The sequence below is a fragment of the Camelus ferus genome, chromosome 34, assembly GCF_009834535.1.
Source record: "Camelus ferus isolate YT-003-E chromosome 34, BCGSAC_Cfer_1.0, whole genome shotgun sequence".
NCBI lineage: Eukaryota > Metazoa > Chordata > Mammalia > Artiodactyla > Camelidae > Camelus > Camelus ferus.
The window spans coordinates 21225513-21247415 of record NC_045729.1 but is presented as its reverse complement, the minus strand read 5'-3'; the positions used below and the strand labels follow the sequence as shown (position 1 = coordinate 21247415).

The 21903-nt window shown below is 58.7% G+C and overlaps 1 protein-coding gene across 32 annotated transcripts in view; it reads left to right on the top strand.

Moving 5' to 3' along the window:
- Positions 1 to 21178, top strand: part of MICAL3 (microtubule associated monooxygenase, calponin and LIM domain containing 3) — a 144501-nt gene extending 123323 nt beyond the window's left edge. For 23 of the 32 annotated variants that reach the window (XM_032473009.1, XM_032473007.1, XM_032473014.1 and 20 more), the window contains 8 exons: positions 34 to 128; positions 3812 to 3922; positions 4891 to 4984; positions 9072 to 9122; positions 16091 to 16156; positions 18175 to 18274; positions 18456 to 18529; positions 18604 to 21178. In XM_032473009.1, the coding sequence (XP_032328900.1) occupies positions 34 to 128; positions 3812 to 3922; positions 4891 to 4984; positions 9072 to 9122; positions 16091 to 16156; positions 18175 to 18274; positions 18456 to 18529; positions 18604 to 18788 (776 nt within the window). In that variant the 3' untranslated portion in view covers positions 18789 to 21178. The other 9 variants (XM_032473018.1, XM_032473035.1, XR_004317127.1 and 6 more) reach the window with 8 other exon arrangements.
- The last annotated feature ends 725 nt before the right edge of the window (positions 21179 to 21903 follow it).

Here is a 21903-nt window from a genome sequence, read left to right as displayed (position 1 = left end):
GTCACTATCCTTGTTCTGCCTCTGCTTCCCTAGAGCTGCAGTTGCGGCACCAGCGGAGCTGCTCAGAGGACTCGGACCTCTCCAGCGATGACATCCTTGAGAGGGCCTCCCAGAAGTCCAGGCGAGAGGTGCGTGGGCCGCAGGCCTCGACTCTGTGTGCTGCTCAGCCCCTTCCTTGTCTGACCCCAACCCACGCGCAGCGGAGCCCCAGGCCCAGCCAGTGTCCAGGCCAGGGCAGGAAGGGTGCTCTCCCCGTGGCGAGAGCTCTGTGTTCTCCCTGTAAAGCAGGCAGATGTTCGTGTCCAGAGATTCACTGTGGGCTCTGTCGTTCCTTCATCTGTCCCGGGAACTCCCTTGCAGGGCAGAGCCTACCGGTGCCCAGGGGGCTGGGATGGGCTGGTCTCTGAGGAGAGGTCCTGTCAGCCTGTCCTCTACATCCATTTGTGGACTTGAGAGGAGGTTCTGCTCCTGAGGCACGGGCCCAGGAGACCCGCCCTGCTTCTGTGTCGAGTCAGACACTGTGGGTCTGCCTTGGCCCCTCTCGTGGCCCAGGCTCTGGGGACAGCGTGGCCCCTCAGCTGTCCTGCACAGTGAGCTGTCTGTGTGCGGGGCACCCCCATCGCTAGTCACTCAGGCGTCTGTTCCAACGTGTGACCTCTAGGGGCTCCCATAGCTTTTTCCGGACACAGTGGAGCTGGCGGGGAGGGGTCAGAGGAAGTTCTCACCAGGCACCCATGTCTCAGACACAGCAATGGGGCGGGGGCTGCGGTCCAGGAAGGCTGGCAAGCACGCAGCAGGGGGCTGTCTCCATGGTCCAGCCCTGGGGCCCACACCTGCCCTCCAGGCCGAGGTCACAGCCCAGCTCCTCCAGCTCCCTTTCTTGAGTTAACTCCCCTGGAACATCAAGCATCTCCCTTAAGGGTTCCCAGGGTTTGTGCTGGAGCCTTCCCTGTGCACTGCCCTCCAGGGCAGCCACGCATCACAGCCCTGCAGTGCCCGTTCAGGGAGGGCAACTCCTTCAGGCCCAGTTTCCTCTCCAGTAACGTGGGAACTGGACAAAGCCTTTTGTTCCCGGCCTGTTTTTTGTTTGCTCGCCCCCCTCAGCCACGCAGCGCTCTGCCCACCCACTGTCCTGGGGGTTCCCAGGCCTCTCGTCCACCCCACCCATCTGAGAGCCAGGCCAGCATGCAGTTTGGGTTGGACAGGGGCCTCCCCAGGGGCCTGGCTGCATGAGCCCCGAGCTTTGGGCCCAGCCAGTACACAGGCCAGGGCGGGAAGGGTGCTCCCCTCCAGGGACTCCCTGCCATGCTTTCCAGCAGTAATACTGGTACCAATGTGAGAATCACTTCTGGGGACATGTGGGTCTCCCATCTTGTCCTGGCATTGGGGGCGGCCCTGCCTAGGGGGCCCTGGGGGTCATGATAGGGCTGAGTGTGTACGAGGTCCATTGCTGCAGGGCAAGCCCACAGGCGTCATCTCATGCTGGTTAGATGTGTCCATCTGTGCTGCTCTGGTGGTCAGGGCCCATCTCAGGATCACTCTGACCACAGCCTTCCCGGGCCTCCAGGATGAGGTGCCCTTCCCCTGGATCCCACGTGTGTCCTGCACAGCAGAGCCCTCAGCTGGAGGCCACGCAGGAGAGTGGGGCTGCGCGTGGGCCGTGGTGTCATGGTGTGGTGCTGGGCGGGCGAGGGCCAGGTGCTGGGGCAGAGAAACAATAGAAATAACCACGGGTTGGGATGTCTGACCGTGATCTCACGGGTCTCCGTGGTGTCACCGGTGCCTGGTTCCCCGTGAGCTGTTAGGATAAAGTACTTCTGTCCCAGGAAGAGAGGCTTTGTTACCAGAGGCAGCGTCCCGCCAGGCAGGTGGAGGTGTCATCCCTTTGCCCCTGGAGTCAGTGAATCACTGGCCCCTTTTGTTAATACTTAAGTGCTGGTCTCGGGCTGCTGTTGTCAGTTCCTGTGGAGTTTTTCTTTTGCCTTGGGAGAAACTGCCTGTCTCCTCTTTTAGCTGCCTTCTGATGACAATGAAACCCTTCTCTCACTCTGGCTTGAGGCAGGATGTGCCCTTGGCCAGCTGAGGCCGCTGGGAGGCACAGGATTCTTCTCAGCAGCTGTGCCCCTCCGGCCTGGAGAAGCAGCCCCACCCTGCCCTTTAACCTCCCACGAGGCTGCTCTGCTCGAGGCTCAGTGGGTGAGAAGAGGTGCCACACCGCAGTGTTCGCAGTGGGTGTCGGTTATCCGAGCCGTCCGTGTCCAGGCAGGAGGTGCCGCCCCCGGGGACACCACCGGGAGAGAGACGCAGAGTTGATTCGCGTTGGCCTCTGTCTCCCGCCGCCTGACCCCCAGCCGGTGCCCTGCGACGTTCGGCTAGAGGAAGGAGTCTGAACTTGCACAAGCAAGACGGGTTGCTGAGGGAGAAATGGTCACTTTACATGCAAGGGAGACTGAGGAGCGAGCAGAGGAGATTTGGGGCAAGTGAGGAAGGAGCTTCTCTCATCAGCAAAGTGACCCCCAGGCCTTGTTCAGATGGGTTCACTGAGGTGCCACTGCTGGGGTCTCACCCCCAGCCCACACTCGGCTGTCCTGGGTGACACTGTGAGAAGTAATTGTGTGTCCTAGTGTTGTTTATTTTAAACTTCTAACTGATTTTGCCCCATTCTGTGTTCTGTTCCTAATTTTTAATCGTTCCCATTGCTGTTCTGTTTTGTTTCCCGTCACATCCCCTTGAATGTTGGTTTATGTTCCACATGCCTTGGTTCAGGAGACGGTGGGTACCAAAGGCAGTATCCCACTCCCCCCCGGGGGGCCCGCCAGCCCCACCCTCACCAACCATGTCATCCAGCCCCGCAGGACAGAGGGTGTGACACCCTGCTCTCCGCAGGCTGGAGTGTGTGTGTTGCTTCCACCCAGAGGCCATGGGGAGCAGGGCTGTCCTGGGGACTGGACGCTGCAGGAACTGGGAGTTCACGAGTCCTGGGCTCCGTGAGCTGCAGAGCAGACACCTGGGACGCTGGAGCCCCGAGTCAGCTGTCCGTGCCGGCCCTCCACGAGCACAGGTTGTCAGGATACACTCGGGGTTGAATTTGCAAGTTCCTTTAAAGTCCGTAAATGCTCCTTTTTTTTATCTTCCTGGAGGCATCTGCCTCCCAGCGGTCACCCCAGTCATTCGCAGTTGCACTGTGTTTGGCCAGATGCCCCCTCGGTTCCTGACGGCGCACAGCCCTGCCAGACCACGTCCTCCCTCCTCTCAGTGTGCAGGCCCCAGAGTCTGTCCAGGATCACCTCACCCCTTCTTCTGCCTGCATTAGTTAGTTTGGGTTCACTCTGACTTAACATAGAAGCATCCCTGTTTACTTCCGATGTCACGTCTGAAGAGAACCTTGTAAACAGTGCTCATCTGAAGAAAGTGACTTTCGACACCACACAAACAGAAGGATCCTTGTTTTTCTTTTTCCTTTCCCTGTATGCCTCCTATGAGCAGGAGGCTTGGGGAAACTGACCAGCGTTTTTACCCCTGCAGTCTTGAATAGAGCAGACCTCCTTCCATGGGAATGAGTGAGCCCAGCGATAAAGATGCTGGTCTTTGTCCTTCTAACTTGCTGGCAGTCAGTGTGCACTCAGCCTCCTGTCCTTGCACCCTGGGGAGTGTCTCCAGGCAGGTTTCCGGGTGCCCTGTGGTATGTGGGGCTCCCACAGGGACAAGGGCCTGGGTGTCTGCACACGCCTCGCCCTCGCCTGCCCTCTGGTCCCCACGCCCTGCCAACCAGCACGCACCTAACTGAGGAAGCCCTTCTCTCTCCCTCCAGCCAAGAACTTACACAGAGGAGGAGCTGAACGCCAAGCTGACCCGGCGGGTGCAGAAGGCAGCTCGGAGGCAGGCCAAGCAGGAGGAGCTGAAGCGTCTACACCGCGCCCAGGTGAGCAGGGAAAGCCACCTCCTCCCCCTAGCTGGTACCCGTGCAGATGAGGGCAGAGCAAAAGCAGGCAGGCTGTCCCTCACCTGGGCCCCTGCCTTGATGGGACCACAGCAGCCTAGTCTAGGGGTATTTGTTGGCAGAGGGAGGAGCTGAGCTTGAGTTTCCTGGACCCCCAGCTCTGCAAGAGCTGCTGTCCACAGGCAGCAGTGACCGACTGGCCTCTGATGGGGCTGGGATTTAGAGATCAGAGCGATCCTGTGGTACCCAGGCCATTCCAGTTTTGTTTTTTGTTTTTTTTTTTTTGCAAAAAATAATTTCTTAATGCAAAGTGTTAAAAGATACCTAAATACGATGTGGATTTTTAGGTCAAAGCACATGTACATGATTCTGTTCATAAAGATTAGCACAGTAATCAAGTCCACAACGATGAGAAACACCAACAGCAAGTCCAGCACTGATGAAGACGTCCCTCTGGGGCCACAATTCCCCCCGGACCCCTTGTCGATTAGTCCTTCTTAGTCCTTTCCTCGGACCTCACTCTGGGTCCGCGTACCCTGCTTGACTGGGTGCCTGCATTGTATTTCGTTTTCTGTGTGAAAATAAGTCGTCAGCTGCTGCTTTGGGGTGGACCATCTCCTGGGGGTCCTCTACGCACTTCCACACAGGTCCTGGCTTGTCATCCACGGGACGCAGGGACAGGATTTCTACAAGACTGAGGAGCCACACTGGCGCTGTAGGATTCTCCCCTTCAGGACCTGCCCCCAGGCGTCCACTGCTTCCTTCCCAGGACCTGCCCGAGAGGGGCTGGCCCTCCCACGTCGGCCAGGCCATGCCTGCGGTGCTCACCAGCGAAGGGCCTGGCAGGCCGCCGGGTGCGATGCGCAGTCTCCATGCAGCGATCCGAGCGGTCCCCAGTGGTCCACCGCATCTGTTCGCCTCCCTCCCTGACCCTGCTGTGTTACCCGCAGATCATCCAGCGGCAGCTGGAGCAGGTGGAGGAGAAACAGCGGCAGCTGGAGGAGAGAGGGGTCGCCGTGGAGAAGGCGCTCCGAGGGGAAGCAGGTACAGCCTGGGTCCTGGAGAAGAGGTCTCTCCTATGGGGAGCCACCCACCCCATGGGAGGCTAGTGTCATGTCGCCTCCCTGGAAGTCAGCTGCTTTTCCAGCAGGTTCTCTGGGTCCCCTCGTTACTGAGACCTGGGGCTTCTGATCCTTGGAGGAGCAGGAAGGCACCTGTGTGTGGCTACCCTCCGCCCGTCTCAGGCCTCGCCCTCCCCTCATTCCCCGTCCTCTGCTGCTGGCACCCTGGGCCACCTCCCTACTCCCACCCCTTCCCATCAGCTTCTCAAGGAGATTGACTGGGAACGAGGGAGGCTGTGCACAAGGAACCATCACAGAACTGCACGCACAGGGCCCCTCCTGACCCAACAGGGCCTCTCCTGTGGCCAAGAACACAGACTTCCCAGTGTGGACCCAGGCTCTGTCCTGGAGCCAGTCACTCAGGGCAAAGCCCTTACAGAGGAGACCCTGGGAAGTGGCTATAAGGGCCATATGCTGGTGACTGTGCTTCCCAGGGCAGAGCCACGGGGGTGCTGTCACGCTGCTGTCCCCAGAGCTGATGAGTGGGCCCAGCAAAGTCGGGCTCCAGTAAAGCAAGGAAGCCTTCTTGGTTCAGGCCCTTGAAACCACTGGGCCGGCCCCAGCTGTGGCCCCAGCCCAGGCATGGGGAGACTCTCTGCTTTCTCCAGAGGCCCTGGGTCTCAGTCCGGGGTCTGGATAGGGAGCCTCCATCCCTCTGTGGAGAGCAGGGCCTCAGCCGGGGGGCTGGGATGCAGACAGGCAGTGACCTGATTTGTGGCAGCCCCTCCTGCTCCCTCACTCTGGTATGACGGAGGGGCGGGGTCTCCAGGTGGGCAGGCTGTCCATAGACTGAAGGAGGACCAGGAGGACCATGAATGCAGCCTGTTGCTGCCTGTGCTCTTGCTGGAATACTGACTGGTGGCTGGCCGCCAAGTGAGTGCTAGTATCAGATGCGTTCGTGGGGACCGCTGCTCCTGGGCACAGTCGGGTCAGGCCCAGAAGTGGGTGTCCTTTCCAGGCCCCTCACGGCCATGAAATGCAGCTGACAGTTGACTCAGGGATGATTTTCGGGTGAAGAAGTGGGACCAGGCAGAAAGATGAGGCTGTGGTGTCCTGGGTTTGTGCCTTACCTGGCACTTGACTCACTGCTGAAGCCCAGGCCGCCAGACGAGATGTGGAAACTTGACCCACTCAGCAGCCAAGAGGCCGGCAGCCGGGGGTGTGTGCGCACAAGGCAAGCGGCCCCTGTGCCGGGAGCGGGCGTGCACCTGGCAGGCCCCCCACCCTTGCTTCTGCTCCCTGCCCTGCATGCTCTGAGCCCTGGAGGAAGTTGGCCAGACCCCACCAGAGACGCCCGGCCCCGGCGGTAACAGGACCCACAGGCCCTGCGCTTGCTGCTCGCTCTTACAGAGATGCCGAGAGGGACCTGGCCTGGTGGCGTTCCCGGTCACCTTCCCTGCAGATCACTCCTGCCCAGGTGGAAGGTGCGGGTAGGTCTCCCCACACTGAGTCACAGTCACAGTCAGAGAAGGTCCTCGAGGAAGACACCCTGCCTGCTCCTCACAGGCTCCGCGTTCCTGGCGGGCGCCCAGGTCGATGGCTCCGTGAGGCGCTGGTGCCCCTGTCGGCTGCCCTGCACTTTGTCCTTGGTGGCCCCACAGTATTTGCATGACAGGCCGAGATGCTTAGACTGCTGCCTGCCCAGGGGTCGGAGAAGACAAACCGCTGAAGATTGGCCTGGGATTTTGCCAAAATCCTCCTTTCTAGTTATTTAGATAATTACCCTTTCATAAAGATACGCAACCAGATTTTCATCTAAGTCAGTGGTTTTCAAACTTGTCAGCAGCAGGACGGTTTTCTACAAGCCAAGTTATAAGTTCAAGTTCAAAGTAAAAAAAAATTATGTGTTAGTAAACATGAATTTGAAAATGCAGGTTAATAACCTCAGCATCCAGTACCTCACTGGATGCAGGTGACACACACAGGTCATTGCTGTAAGCGGGGCAGGTTGTCTGCGGCTCTGGAACCTTAGGACGTGAGCAGCGTGAAGTCTGGGTGCTCGAAGCTGTAAGTGGAGCAGCGGGAGTTGTTCTCACAGCGGAATCACTAACAAATCCAACAGCAGTTCAAATTCCTTACGAAGAACGGATCTCAGATAAAAGCTCCCAGACCGTCAGAGAACAGAACTGCTGTGCTGTGTGCTGTGGCTCCTGGGACCCCTGGCAGGACGCCCCAGGCAGGCTCCCCGCGAGACTCTGCTTGCAGGCCGGGATTGAAATCGACAATTCACGTGTCCTCGTCCCACACGTCACAGGCAGGACAGACACACACCCCGAGGGTGGAAGAAGCCTGGTCCTGAGGGCCTCACAGAAGCGAGTTTACCCGGCAGCACAGATTCACGTGTCAGTGGGCTTCAGAGAGTCACAAGTTGGCGGATCAAAGATTCGAACGTGGTGTGTCTTATTCAGGCTTTTCAATGATGAGTTAAAAGTATTTGTGAATCGGATATTTGGGAGAGTGCTGGAGCACCCCTTGAAGGACCTGAGGGTTCCACAGAGCAGGATGCAAGCCACTGTTCTGGTCTAGAGTTTGCTAAGCAAGGCTTCCCAACCTCTACCCAGAAACACGTCTCCTGATTCAGAGATGGGCTGTGGTGCCTCCTTTGGGAGATTCCCATGATACACTTGGGAAATGCTCCAGGTGGAGCATTTCGACCCCAGGAATGTATTTCCAAACGCTTTACTTTGCTTTTTTTTTGTTTTAAGCACATCGCTTCCTAGTCTCCATTTTGTCAGAAGCCTCAGTGGCTCTGTCCCTGCCCTGCGGAGCTCATCTCTGAGGCTCAACTTTGCACTTTGCGCCTGGCTCTCCCCGAGCGGGCGGTCTGGAGTCCTCTGCAGTGCTGGTCAGCTCCTTCCCTGAGCTGGCCGCTCGGTCTCACCTGAAGGCTCTCTGAGGGGTCAGGCTGATAGCCACACGGCCCTTACAGAGAAGAACTCTGAGGTGGACGTGCCAGCCTGTTGACCTCAACATGTTTGAGGCTCCTGCATGTCTGGACTGCAAGGTTAGGTTCCGAGCCTTCAAGTCTTGGCAAGACTGAGACACACAGATTCTGGCTGGGGGCACCGGGGAAGCCTTCTTTGTTTCTGGAACCCTGACTCAGGGTCAGCCTCAAGCATGAGCTAAAGGGCCACCAGAGGGTTACCTCCTGCTTTCTGGTGCGTGTGCCCTCGAAGGGGAGCACTCGAGTGGGACCAGGTGCTACAGGGCCAGCTGTCAGACTGTGGTTTGGAGGGAGGGTGGCGAACACTCTGTGTTTTGGGCTTGTTTATGGTCCCGGGGGATGCCCTCAGCAGCGCCTGTGTTGGGGTCCCGGGTGAGCGAAGAATGTGCTTCTGGCTAGGCCGCCGCGGAGCTAAATGCTGGCTGCCTGGATAGTCACCACTGGCTTCCTGCCCTTAGAGGAGGCTGGCAACATGAGGAGCCTGGGCTCAGAAGAAACATGGTCTCCTTCATCTCAAACCCATCCAACAAAAGTGGTTCTGCTGCCTGCTGGGGTCCCCATGCCGTGGGTGAGCTGAGGGCTGGGGTTCCCGTGCTGTGGGTGAGACGAGGGCTGGGGTCCCGGCACAGCTTCTTTAGAGTGTTCACATCTTGCCTTCAGCCCCTCAGCTTGGGGCTCCTGAAATGCGGAAACTAAGGAAGTCAGTAGCCCTAATCTGCCCTTGAATCTTTTAAAGTTTTCTTAATTGGATGAGGTTGAGTCCCAGCGGGATTCCCACAGAGCCAAAACCTCCGTCCTGATTGGAGGTGTAACCAGGAATTGCACGGTAATTGGCTGTGCCCTGTGGTTTTGTGCCACCTGTCCCTCCAGGAGGCCTACAGCTGCAGCATGTGTGTGTGCACCCCGAGTGTGCACGAGGCCCTCGGAGGGAGATGCGTGCTCTGCCTGCTGCCCTTCATCCACCTGCTGCATCTTTGGGTGCTTCTTACGCTGCAGGCCACTGATTGCTTGGGGCTGGGGGACAGGAGGGTGTCTGATCAGTAACTCTCTCACCGATTCCTTGTAGACTATTGGGGAGAGTCTTGTTACAGTGAGCTCGTCGACTTGCACCTGGGTGGTATGTATGCAGCATCTGCTGGTGACACTAACCCTGCTGGCGCGCGCCCCCCCCCCCCCCCCGCTCCAACACGCAGGGCTCAGCCCATAACCCATGGCAAAGCACAGGCCCTTTTCCAGCTCAGACAGGGCAGCGTGTGCGCTGCAGGCAGGCTTGACGTAGCTTTGCTGCCCGGGGTTATTTGATTTCTTGAAATCAAAGTTCACCCACCCCAGCCCATCACCCTCGCACCTGCGTCCTGTTCCCTCTGATGTCTCCGAGTTGTTTGACAGCAGTGGCGACAGGCAGTCGCACACACGCGCTCTGATCCCATCCCTCATGACTTGTGTCACATCCACTAGGAAGCTCACTGCCCGCCACATGCAAGAACCACGCACGTGAGGAGTCATGCCCACATTTCCCCTGAAACAGCACATGCGTGAGAAAGGTCGCCTGTGCTCTGCCTCGACTGACCAGGGGCTATGTTGACAGATACCTGTAAGAATTCCCGCTCTCCTTGCTCTGCCCGGGGACTGCTTTGCAGCGCCTTTAAACACAGACAGGGAATGTCCGGGGTAGTGGTTCTCAGCATGTGGTCCCCGGCCAGCAGTGCCAGTATCACCTGGAAAAGCGTGGGGAATGCAGAGTCTCAGGCCCCACCTGAGACCTTCCAAATCGGGAGCTCTGGAGCAGGGGCCTGGTTACTGTTTCAACAGAGCTTCCAGGCGATTCTTAAGTAGGAGAGCCTGCTGTGTTAGGTTCACGCCTTCCAGAGTGGGAGCGGAGCTCAGTGTTCTTGGTGTCCAGCTGTATGAAGCTCACCGCTGGTGCTGCGTGAAAGAAACACCAGCACAGAGGCTCACCTCCAGACCGTGGGCAGTTGCCCTCCTGTCGGGAGCTGTGCCAGGCAGGCAGCGGCTCCCAGGGGCCTGGCGCCTTCCTGAAGTCCCGTTGTCCGGGCCTCCTTATCCACCTGTGCAGGCTGCTTGCCTGGAAGTTTTCTTAAAACAGAACAGCTGGCAAAGGTCATTCTCTCTCAGTTTTTACCACAATTTTTTTTAGAGTCACTTCTTGGCCCATTCATTTAATAACCAAAGCATGATTCTGTGATTCCGACTCTCAGACAGGGCCACGTGCTTAGAGGAGTTCCACCGATACAGAAGCCGGCCCCGAGCTTCCTCCTCCACGGGCGGGCTGTCGCTGGCCTCTGCTCTGGTCCAGGGCTCCGCCGCCACCCGTGTCCCTTCAGAGCCCTGGGGCTTCTGGACCAGGGGCCGCCACCTCGTGGCCACCGATGCTGTAAAAGGGCTGATGCTTGTGCCCCAGCTAACAGCCACCTCCCCCCAGCTAACATCCTGGGCTTCCCCACCCTCACTCTCTGCGTCCTGGGCTCCCTTCCCACCTCCTCCTGACTCTCTCTGGGGAACGTTTGTATCAATTCCAGACGAATCTGAATATGTGAGGACTTTTTTGTTTAATTCAAAATCTTAGGAGGAGGGTGTAGCTCAGTGGTAGAGCGCATGCTTAACATGTTCAATCCCCAGTGCCTCCTCTAAAAATAAGTAAATAAATAAACCTAGTTATCTCCCTCCCCCCCCCAAAATTTTTTTTTTAAATCTGGGAAGAACTGTCAAAACCCATTTCTTTAAAATTGTATCATCCTTCCCTCACAGCTCGAATACTGTAGTCACACTGATTACATCAGGTGTCTAGTTCGGGGTTTTTTGCCCCTGTTACTTGAGTAGTTGGCTGTTTCCATTTTCTGTCCCTGGACTCTAGCTACCGGCCTTCCAGGTTTAGAATTTCAACAGGTTCCTGGGGAAAATGACATAAATAGAAAAAGAAGCTCAGCGTGTCTCTGAACTGCGGGCACCCACATCAGACACTTTATAACCCCTGTGATGGTTCTCTTCCTCTGTGTCAGCCCTTGGTGACTCCCGTGTAAAGTCCAGACTTCCGCGGGCTCTGCTCACTGCACAGAGGCTGCTGCCCTTCCCAAGAGAGCACAGTCCTGGGCCCTCCCTCAGAAGCTCCGGGAGGAAAGCGTAGATGCCAGAATCAGACCCTTTTTCAGTTTCCGCTGATGTTTCATTCTTAGAGCACTCAGTAATATTTGGTATTTGGGGGAAAATTTACCCTCCTGAAATGTGGAGCCTGAAATGTAGACCCTGATTGCTTCTCTGCATTGTACCCCCAAAGGGCCACACAGAAACCCAGCACCCCTGTGCTGCGTGTGTGGACAAAAGGAGACCCGCCAGCCTCTGGCTCTGCCCGTCCCCCGTCTGGCTCCTGCGGGGTCTCCGTGGCTCTCAGCTCACAGTTAAAGGCACTAAGCCTGTTAGAAGTATCTTCTTGAGCCGCAGAGTGTAAACGTCCCTTTGGCACAAGGCTGAACCTTGTGGTTTCAAAGGACCCACTGAAGGACAGAGGTCGGGTCTGGCCGCCCAGCCGCTAGTCTTGTCGCCCCGGACCAGGTAGGCGGCAGGGACTCGTCAGATGAAACGGTTACCCTCCGAAGAGCTTTCTACTGAAAGTGCACATGCCTCATTCCCGTTTTCAAAGACCTCACTTCTTGACTTGTATGTGTCAAGAGGAAATGGAGAGCACGTGAGTGGTTTAGAAATGCAGCTCCAAGCACCGGAGAAGGGGCTTTCGCTGTTGCTGTTGGAGGGGGAAGGGCAGGGAGGCCCCCACTGCCTGCTCCCCACTCCTGAGCCTCCCCTTTGTATTCGCTTCACAGTTGATGCTGCCTGCTTTTTGGCTGGTCTGTTTGGTCTGAGTGATAGCCTGGCTTTGTTTTTGCTTTAGGAACTTTAAATCCTTGAGGAGCCCCAGCTTTCCTGCGTGTGTGTGTGTGTGTGTGTGTGTGTGTGTGTGTGTGTGGTATCTCAATTTTCACATTGTTTTTTCTCACCTTCGTTTTTCCCTCAGTCTAGAGGTTCATTCTGTACTGAGTTTTTCTAACAAGACATCTCCCCGGCCCTGTCATATGTATGTAGGCGAGGCCCATGGGGCCAGAAGCCTTGCACCCTGCCACACACCGCGTCGCAGCTTCCCGCAGCCCTGCAGACCAGCTGTGGACTTTGGTGTGGCCCCAGGTGTGGACCGGGCATGCAGGCTGCCCTTGGGGCGGGTGTTGGTACTGAGCAGGCGTGTGTGACCCTGGTCAGTCCTCCTGCTCCAGGCCACGTAACCTGGACACCACAGGGGAGAAAGTCAGTGAGAGGCCCCGTTTTTCATGCCTGAAACACCAATAAATTCTCCTGCAAGTTTAATCTGCTAGACTGAGCTTGGGCACAAGAGGTGCCCCTGGTGTTTCCCAGGCTCTGGCCATTTCTATAATGTGACTCGGATAAAAGGTGTCAGGACGGAAGAGCTGCCCCGGAAGAGGACTGGGCAGGGACAGACCAGAGCTGGTGGCGGAGTCGGGGGTGGGGGGCAGGAGCCTGGGGCCTGGAGGCCGGGGCATGAGCGGAGCTTCCTGAAAGTGTGGCCGGAGGACGAGCTGCAGTGTCAAGATACATGGGCGCGGCTCTGAGCCCCTGGAAGGTGATATCCTGTGATTTCTGTGAGCGGGTGCCTTGCGGCTCTGAGCCCCCGGAAGGTGATATCCTGTGGTTTCTGTGAGCGGGTGCCTTGGAATTCTGACTTTTCACGTGGAAGTACAGTCATAAAGGGTGGCTCAGCCCTTAGAAAAGCCCGTTTCCCTCCCGCTGTCTCTAGTGTCCGCACCTCTAGGGCACAGCCAGTGTCCCTGGGGACTTCTGGAGCCCAGCTATCTCCCGAGCAGGCCCCTCCCAGGTCTGCAGGCACTGGCTGTGGAGACCCCTCCGGCTTGAGGCTGTGGGGAATCTCTTCTGTCCAGTAGAGGGACAGGGGCTGCCCAGGAGGGGAAAAGGGAGGCCCTGGGTGAGGCGGAACCCCTTGGCTGCAGGCTGGCCCCCGCCATGCCCTCCTTTTGTCCAGGAACCCTTGAGGCAGGGCCACCGGCCTGGCTTCTGCTGCAGCTGCTCTGTCTTTTGCTTCCAACCAGGACATTTTTCCTGTTTTGGCTCTTAAAGAAAATGGCCTGATGCGTTTGAATTTGCACCATGGCCAGGGCATCAGACGTGCTCACTGAACATTTCTTGTGTAATTTGGTAGTTTCTTACATGGTCCTTAAAACGAGCCCACGATCCTTATGAGGTGTTTCTGATTGTTTCTGACGTAGCACCAGTGTGGAAGCCAGTGGCTGCGTGGCCCCAGGCAGCGCTAGGTGACCGACCTGGAGGCCCGGAACCCCAGGCGACCCCGTGCCAGCTGCTCGTCCCCGGAGGAGCTGGCCTGGTCCTGGCCCCTCCAGGCTTTACAACACATCCGACCGAGGCCCCAAGCCTTCTCTCCCTCAGTCTCGGAGGGTCTGGGGGTTTCAGCTCCCAGAAGGAAGGGGGTGGGGTTTGTCTGTGTCTCACTTGGACACCAGATGCAATGTCTTGAGGGTTTGTCTGTCTTTTCCAGCTATCCTGATGTTTCTTTCTGTTAGGCGATGGGGTGGAGGGGAGGATGCAGGGCTTTGGACAAAGCCTTTATGAGGAAGCCAGAGGAAGCGGGAAACACAGGAGGCACAGGTGTTCCAAAGAGGGCGGGGGCTTGCCCCAAGACTGCCGCTTCTGCCGCTGGGCCCGGGACCAGCCCTGGGCCACGCGGTCCTGTGGGAGCCCCCGTCATAGGGCAGTGAGACCTGGCTCCACTGTGTCCGCAGCCAGTTCACTCACCCTCTCTGGGCCTCTGCAGAGACAGGGGAGGGTGACATGGTGCCCTTCCGGGTCTGCACTGGGAGTGGGCTGTGTGCGTGACTCCTGGAGGAAGGACCCCCGTCCATCAGAGAGGACAGAAGGCCGGGTTCTGTTCAGGCTGCACCACCTTCAGCCCCTCTGAGACTCAGGCCCCTCATTTGAAGACAGGAGCTGCAGGTGTGGGGCCACGGGGCCAGTGCAGGCCCAGGAGACAACAGCCGTGGGGGCCGGGGCTCCCCAGCAGCACGCTCACTCCCTGCTCCCTCGGGAACTCGTGGAGCCGACCCTGCTGTAGGTGAGACCCTGTAGCTTTCCCAAGTTCAGGGACCCGTGTCACCCGCCGGTGTCGCGGAGGGTGGGTGCCAATGGCATCATGTCTGCGGGCGAGTGTGCAGGGCGCTCAGGGCCATGGCTGCTGCCATCACCCGGACGTTACCCAGAAGCAGACATGAAAAGTGTGACGAAGTCTCTTCCCTACAGCTAGTGGACCGAGTCCTGTGAACCTCACGTCCCCAGGCAGGCAGGAGATGAGCTCCGTGTCAGCGGCTCTGAGCTTCCCCTCGCATGCTCACTTCGGGCTCGGGTTCCTGGAGCTCCTTTTGTCTGGCTGGTTTCCCCCCTCAGTTTCTTCTTTTCAAACAGTACTTATTGGGTGCTTTTTCTGATTATAAAAGACGACGTGCTGTGGCAACAGCGGGGCTGTGGGGAGGGTGGAGGAGGGCTCGCAGCCACGCTGGTGTCGGCCCCCAACCCCGGCCTCTGAAATTTCATGTCTGCTCTGCCGGTCGGCAAGAGGACTTCACGTCCTGAGTACTGTTCTGTCATCTCATGCGTCTTCTGTCCTGGAGGGAGCGTCCAAGGACGTGGTCTGCGTAATCGGGTCTAGAAGCTGTGCTTTGTGATGTCTGGAAGGTGAACAGTCTTGACTGTACCTACAGGCACGTACTTGCTTCTTTTGGATGCATCTGGCTGTGTGTCATGTCGCTGTCCCTTGCTAATGAGCACAGCTGCTGTCCTCACCGCAGCCTGTGTGTGTGACGTCAGAGGTGTGGCCCTGTAGTTCGTGGGTTTGTCCAGGGGTCCCGGGCACCAGCGTGGAAACAAGAGAGGTTGGATGCAGATGAGCTACAGAGGGTGCTTGTAAGAGAGAAACCTCGCCTCCCCAGTGCATGTGGTCACAGCCATGCCTCTGCAAACACTGGACATAATCACTACACATGCACCACACGCATGCCGACTCTGCACATGCACCACACAGGCAGTCTGCACACAAACCACACACGCAGCCTCTGGCCTTAGTCCTGAAGTTTCACCCGATGTCAGACTCATTGCAGTGCCCCGTAGAGAATGGAGAAGTGCTGACAAGAAAGAGGCATCTGCTCTCACCCTGTTGCAAAGTGAATGGCCTCTTAACCAGCAGTGTGTCTGCTCGGCCCTCCTGTTCCCCTAAACAGGGTTAATTTTGACCATGGAGCCCCTACTCACCAGCCCATGTGGGCCTGTGGCTCCCGCGTGGGCCCTGTGGTTCTGTGATGGTCCCTTGCTGAGCGGCTTCCCGCTTCCTTGAGAGCCCCTAGGCCCCCTAGCACCAGCAAGTCCTCTGCACACTGTGTGCTCCTGGGGTCCCCGTCCGCCACTCTTCCCAGCTCCATTTCACTGAGTCTCTGGCCTGTCCTGTCATGCGGTGCCACAGTGTGACAGTGTCCCCCGCCTGTGGCTTCACCTCTCTGCAGAGATGGAGAGCTGCCTCCATGGCAGCCGCCTCCAGGGCCAGGAGCTCCTCCCCGTGGGCACGCTGACCCAGCCGCAGACCCCCAGCCCTTGGACTCATCCATGCGCGCTGACTTCTGACCTGCAGGTTTTGGGTGTTTTTGAGAAGGGAACCCAAAACCCAAAAGGCCACTGAATAGTGATTCCCAGATGTCACCCCCCGCTCAAGGAAGGACCAGAGCAGGCGGGAGCAGCCCACCGGCCCCGGGCCTGGGCCTGTTCAGTTTCCTGCTGGAAAAAGGACTTGATTCATTTGTAGACTGTGTTTCCCTTGCTTCTGCTTTTCCATTTCTTGTATTTTTTCTTTTCCTCCTGTTCCTTTCTCACTTTTTATGCTTTTTGTCCTCTGCTTGTTCTTACTTCACCTCCCCTGACCCTCTCTGCTCCACACTCCTCCTCTGTCTGTCTTGTCTCCTCCTCCTCCTTGTTTGGCCCTTTTTGAAGTTGAGCCCAGTGGCGGGACTCCACGGCGTCGACCTCTCTCCTTCTGCCCTTGCTGTGTCCAGGAAGGTAACGTAACCCCGCTCCCCCACTACTGGCTCCCAGGGCTCGTAGCAACACTCGTCCAAAGGGAACCAAAACCAGCTCTCTGCCCTCCCTCCTCTGACACTTGGTAGCCCTGTTAGGAAGCTCCAGAGCATGTGGCCGTTCCTCACGAGGTACAGTATCCCTATGACTGTCCTGGGAGGACGGAGTACGGGGCAAACCAGCTCCTGCTCTGAGGGCCTCTTGGGCCGCAGCAGGCATCCCACGACACCGGGCCACCACTCGTGGTCGGGCTTTGAGCCCACGTGACCAGCCCCCAGCCGTGCGGCAGTGGTTTGTGCTGGTGGAGTCAAGGAATACTGTCCTTACAGAGACTGGTCTGCACAGACGCCCCAGTTCTCTCCAAAACAACCACTGAAAGCAACTTCTCTGCCCTGTGTCTTGCCGAGTGTGTGTTTTCTTTAAGTTTGTCTGGTTTGCAGTCTGTTGTGGTGACAAGATTGTCATTGGTTGACAAGGCATGTGGCCCGGGGATGGGAGTGTGCCCCAGCTACACTGCTAACCTTCCTCTGCTCTCCCCGGCGCTCACCTCTGACTCTCCCCCCACTCCCCTGCATCCATGCAACCGCCTCTTCAGAGCCTGCTGCCCTGGAGCCGTGGGGGTGTCCTTGTGCTGGGGCAGCAGGAGGGAGGGAGGCTTCCCAGGGCCTGGAGAGCTTGCATGCCTCGGAGCTCCGGCCTCCATGCCCCGTGGCTCGCTGTGCAGAGACGCTCAGAAAGGAGTATGTGAAGCTGAACACAGCTGCTCTGAAGCCAGAGAGCTGAGCCTGCTGGGCCTGACACCCCGCAGGGGTGGGCCCGATGGGCCAGGGCTCCGGGCAGCTCAGTGCAGGCACAGCCCCTGCTCATGCGAATGCTGTTCAGTCCTGCATCCCTGAGCGTGGCCGCATGTGCCAGGCACACAGCACGCAGGAAGTCGGTAGGAGGTCGGGGTCCCTGAGAGTTGCCTTTGTGTTTCTGGGTTTGGCTTTCCTGGGAGAGAACTTCTGACCAGTGACCCACAGAACATAGGCAGCTGGGGAGAGCTCTCAGCCTGGCCGTGGGGAGGCCTGCGAACCCCTGTGTACACTTGTTGGATGTGTTCATGTGCATTTTCTAGGAAGAGAGTCCCCAGGTTTCCTGAGAGTGTCAGGTGGCTTGTAACCCTAAAATAGCAAGAAGCCCCTGGCAGCCTGGCTTCCGCCTTTGGGCAAGACTGCACTACAGCCATAGGCTTCCGTGTCCCCTCTGTGGGGTGTGGCTCCATGGAAGGTTCTCCCTTCCCTCCTCCGGCTGCAGCTGAGCCCAGCAGGGTCAGGCTGCTCCAGGTGGAGGCTTGGGTATCAGCCGACCACGGGTGGCACCGACCCCAGAAGCTGCTGCTGGGCCTGGATCAGAGCAGGGAGCGCGTGGTCTCCCCGCCCTGGTGAGAGTCCCTGGTGACGGCTCCCTGGGATGGACTGCGTCTGCCCTGCAGGGGTCGCTGGGAGCATTGTCAGGAGGCCAGAATGGCACTGGTGGAGAGAGGTAGCCTCTGGTCAGAGTATGAGGTGAGGAGGCCTCGGCGCAGTGGCCCTGAGCAGTCAGAGCCCAGCACAGGCTGGCAAGTGTCCCCAGGAGGAACGCAAGTTTGTTTCCTCTTCATTAGACTGGTCTCCTCAAAGCAGACCTGGTGCCCAGCAAGTACCAAGTACACACCAGACGAGTGAGAAGGGGAGCAGAGCACTTAAAACGGACCCCGAGGAAGCGGTCAAGCAGGAGAGGGGTCCAGGCGAGCTGCGGCCAATTGCCGAGGGGTGAGGGCTGGGCCGGGAGGACAGAGGAAGGCGCAGGCGTGTCTGGCCCTGGGGACATGGTTCCCTGGTGGCCGTCGGCAAACTGTGGGCCTGGCCTGGGAGTGTCTGACTGATCCCGCTGGGCCCTCTGCACGTGTGCCCCAGTGTGAGGGTTCCTGGGCGGGGGGACGGCAGGCACCGCTGGCCCAGCACGCCCTCTCTTGGCAGGCATGGGCAAGAAGGACGATCCCAAGCTCATGCAGGAGTGGTTCACGCTGGTGCAGGAGAAGAACGCGCTGGTGCGCTATGAGTCGGAGCTGATGATCTTGTGAGTGGCCAGTCCCAGCAGGAGCTTCCTAGTTCAGGGACAAGGGCCTTGGGTGGAGGGTGCTGGGGGGCCGTCAGCTCAGGGCCGGTTCCAGCAGGAGTGCAGACCCTTCCTAGTTCAGGGGATGAGGAGGTGTGTCCCCCTAGTCACTTGCTTGTCCCCCCACCCCCCGAAACCCCAGTGCCCGGGAGCTGGAGCTGGAGGACCGGCAGAGCCGCCTGCAGCAGGAACTCCGCGAGCGGATGGCCGTGGAAGGTAGGAGGGGATGGGAGGCCGGGGTGGGCCGCTGCCTTTGGCCCTACAGGCCTAACGTGTTTGGTTCCACCCAGATCATCTGAAGACAGAGGAGGAGCTGTCGGAGGAGAAGAGGATCCTGAACGAGATGCTGGAGGTGGTGGAGCAGAGAGATGCCCTCGTGGCCCTGCTGGAGGAGCAGCGGCTCCGGGAGAAGGAGGAGGACAAGGACCTGGAGGCCGCCATGCTGTCCAAGGGCTTCAGCCTGAACTGGTCCTGAGTGCCGCCCAGGCCCTGGCTGGTCTGTGCATCCACCCGACCCAGGCTGGGTTCTCCCAAGGTCCGAGAAGGCCTGGCGCCTCCTGGGAGTTTGCACTCAAGTGTCTGTGTGCCTCTGAGAAGCAGTCAAGCGTCCATGCTGTGGGGCGCCCCAGGTGAAGACGGTTGTCTGGGTGGCTCAGCCTCCTTGGGAGAGGCCACCTAGACCTCGCGCTCTGGAGAGAGGAGCAGGGAGCGTGCGACATGGGTGTGGGGAGGGAAACCTGAGTCCTCAGCAGGGTGCCGGTGAGGATACGGGGACCCCACAGGCGTGTCTAGCGGCAGGACGTGGCTCCTCCCGCTCCCAAGGCACTAACCAGAAGCGAGGCGTGACGGGGCCCCGGGGGAGTGGCCGTGGCGGGGAAGCCGAGGCTGGGCTTGCTCCGGCTCCAGACTCGTCACGCGGTCAGGAGGCCCCGTGGCCTGAGGCCTGAGGCTGCTGCAATTCGCTGTTAGTTCACAACACTGGAAAATAAGGCCTTTGGGGGCGAGATAGGGCCCTGCGTCCCGGCCCTGCGGTTGGACAGGCTTGTCCTGGGCGCCTCACTTTGGGTGAAGGCTCTGCTCCTCCCTTCGTTGTTCCTGTGTTTGCACCGAATGAAGCTGACAGCCTGGCGAGACGCACGGTAGCTTCATATCCTCTCTGTCAATTAACTTATTTTTTCAGTACTTGAAGCAACTTCATTTTTGTATCTTTACCAGAGACACTGATGGCCTGGCACCCGGGGTGGTGGTACAGAGGTGTGTCCCCACCAACCGAGCTGGTCGCTCTATTTATTCCCCTCCTCCGTAAGGTTGCTGCCCCGGAGGCCCCGGGTCAGCTGAGACCCCCACGTGGGTCCCGGCGCGTGGTGCCTGCCCTCCACCCGGCGCCTGACGTCTGCGTCTGCACCGCTTGCGCTCGTCAAGGACACGTTTCAGCACCGTGGGAGCCAGGCCACACAGCTTAGGTGCCGTCGGCCCTCCCTGTTGAAATCCTGGCTCTGCAAAACCCACTTTTTCTCCTCAGTTTTGGTGCCAAGGTTTCACCTCCCACAACTCTTACTAAAGAAAGTTCTAGGCTGGCTGTACCAGCAGGTGTGGGACCCTGCTCGGACCCACCTAGTGGAGATGCGCTGTCACGGCATGGGAAGGGCTCTGGCCTGAGCCCTGCACACACATCCTGGGGGCACCATGGAGCCGGCTTCTGCCGTGGGTCAGCCAGGGACCAGCTGTGTCCAGCTCACAGCCACTTTCAGAATCCACGGGGCTGTGCTTGCCGCAGAGCAGGAGCGCACGTCCAGCCGGGAGCGTTCCCATCAGTGCCAGGCCAGCGTGAGGCCCTCCGGCCAAGTCCTGGTGGGGAAGAGAGGCCTCATGGCCAGACAGGTGGGGCATCCACAGGAACCACCGTGTGCCTCAGCTTAAAGTCATTCTCACCGCAGAGGAACAGAAAGCTGTCTTCTTTGCTTTGTCCAAAGCCACTGCGCTCTCCTGTGGAATCCAGGAGATGTGCTGCCCCAGCCACCACAGTGTTGACCTGGCCTCCCCACTGCCCACTCACTGAGTGAGGGGATAGGTCTCCAGTTTCAGTCTCTGTTCTTAAAGGGGGACCGGAGGGTGGTCTAGATTCCATCTTTAAGCCCCGATTGATCGCCCGTGTGGCCTTTGCCTGACCTTCCGCCCACCTAGCAGGTGCTCCGTGCCTGCTGGGCCCATCCCTCTCAGTCCCTGCCCACCCGGGATGAGGACGGATTTACAGAGTGGCTGGAAAAGACGCTGGATCCAGCTGTGAGGCCTGACGCAGCAGGAGCACCAGGTGCTGGGCCCGCCCTTGCTGCCAGCCAGTGCCCCAGCCAGAGAAGCGTGTGGGGCCTGACGAGCTCAGCCGGCCCAGCCCCCGGCAGCGTGGCAACCGCAGGGTCTAGGAAGCACTTTTCCCAAGCTCCCATTTTGTAACCACTACTTGCAGGTCCTTTTTGTGCCCTGCTGACGTGCTGCATCGGTGTGTCTGACTCTGGACATGCACGCAGCCCTTCCCGAGAGCCAGGCCCCCTTGAAGGCTGGGCGGCAGGCTCTCTGTGAAACGCCAGTGTGTGAGCCCAAGCCCCAGGCCAGGGCAGGGCCACCAGGTTCAGGTCCGGCTGAGGGGCAGCCCTGCTCAGATGGCGTCCTCTGGCCTCTGCCCCCGGAGCCGTCCTCCAGCTGTCCTTGACCAGCAACGAGACACTATCTTTTCAAAAGAGCAGGATTTTTTTTTAGTGGGGCAGAACATGGAGAGTTTAAAGAAAAAGATTAAAGGTGGTAACAACTAATCTACAAAGGGAAATGGGCCATTTTGTGCACAATAAAAGTTTTTGAAAGAAAGCGTAATTCTTAAAAGTCATTTTTCTGGACTTGGCAGTGAGCTCTCCGGTGGGAGGTGTCCCCACACAGTGGCACCTCAGCACACATTTGTGTGTATGATTTTTAGCCACCTTTACCTTGTCCATGTTGTCCTGGCCTGGCCACCTGTGACCATCACTCGAGAGAGTGTCTGGAGCGACCCAGGTGGGCAGAGGCTGCTCTCCAAAGTGGCGCCAAGACCCTCTGGTCTTTGACATGGCTCCTCCTCCTCGCTGGGGGTCCAGCAGCCCTGGCAGCCTTCCCTGCCAGCGCTGCTCTGTCCTCAGGCCCACCAACCTGGGAGTGCAGTGCCGTGGTTGAGATGTGTCCGCCTCCCCTAGTACGTTCAGAGCACAGGGTCTTGGAGAGAGTGGACTCGTCCCCGAGAGGCTGCAGGGGCAGTCCTGGGCTACTGTTCTGGCTCCTCTGCCCTCCCCGCTGTGCTGACCGTTAGGAGTGTGGCTGACCTGGCTATCACCCACAGAGCTGGTCCCCTCTGGGGCAGCAGGAGGAGGTCGGACGGTGACAGGTGGGGGTGAGCTGGCGTGGAAGCCAGTTCCTAGAGCTTCTGGTCCCAGTTCCTGACGGATGGTCAGGGCCATGCCTGTAGGCCACGCCTGTCAAGGGCTCCAAATCCCTCCAGAACCTGCCCTCAGGGTCCCGCCCGGAGCCAGAGTGGAAACTGGGAGGGACAGAGGCTGCCGTTACATTTC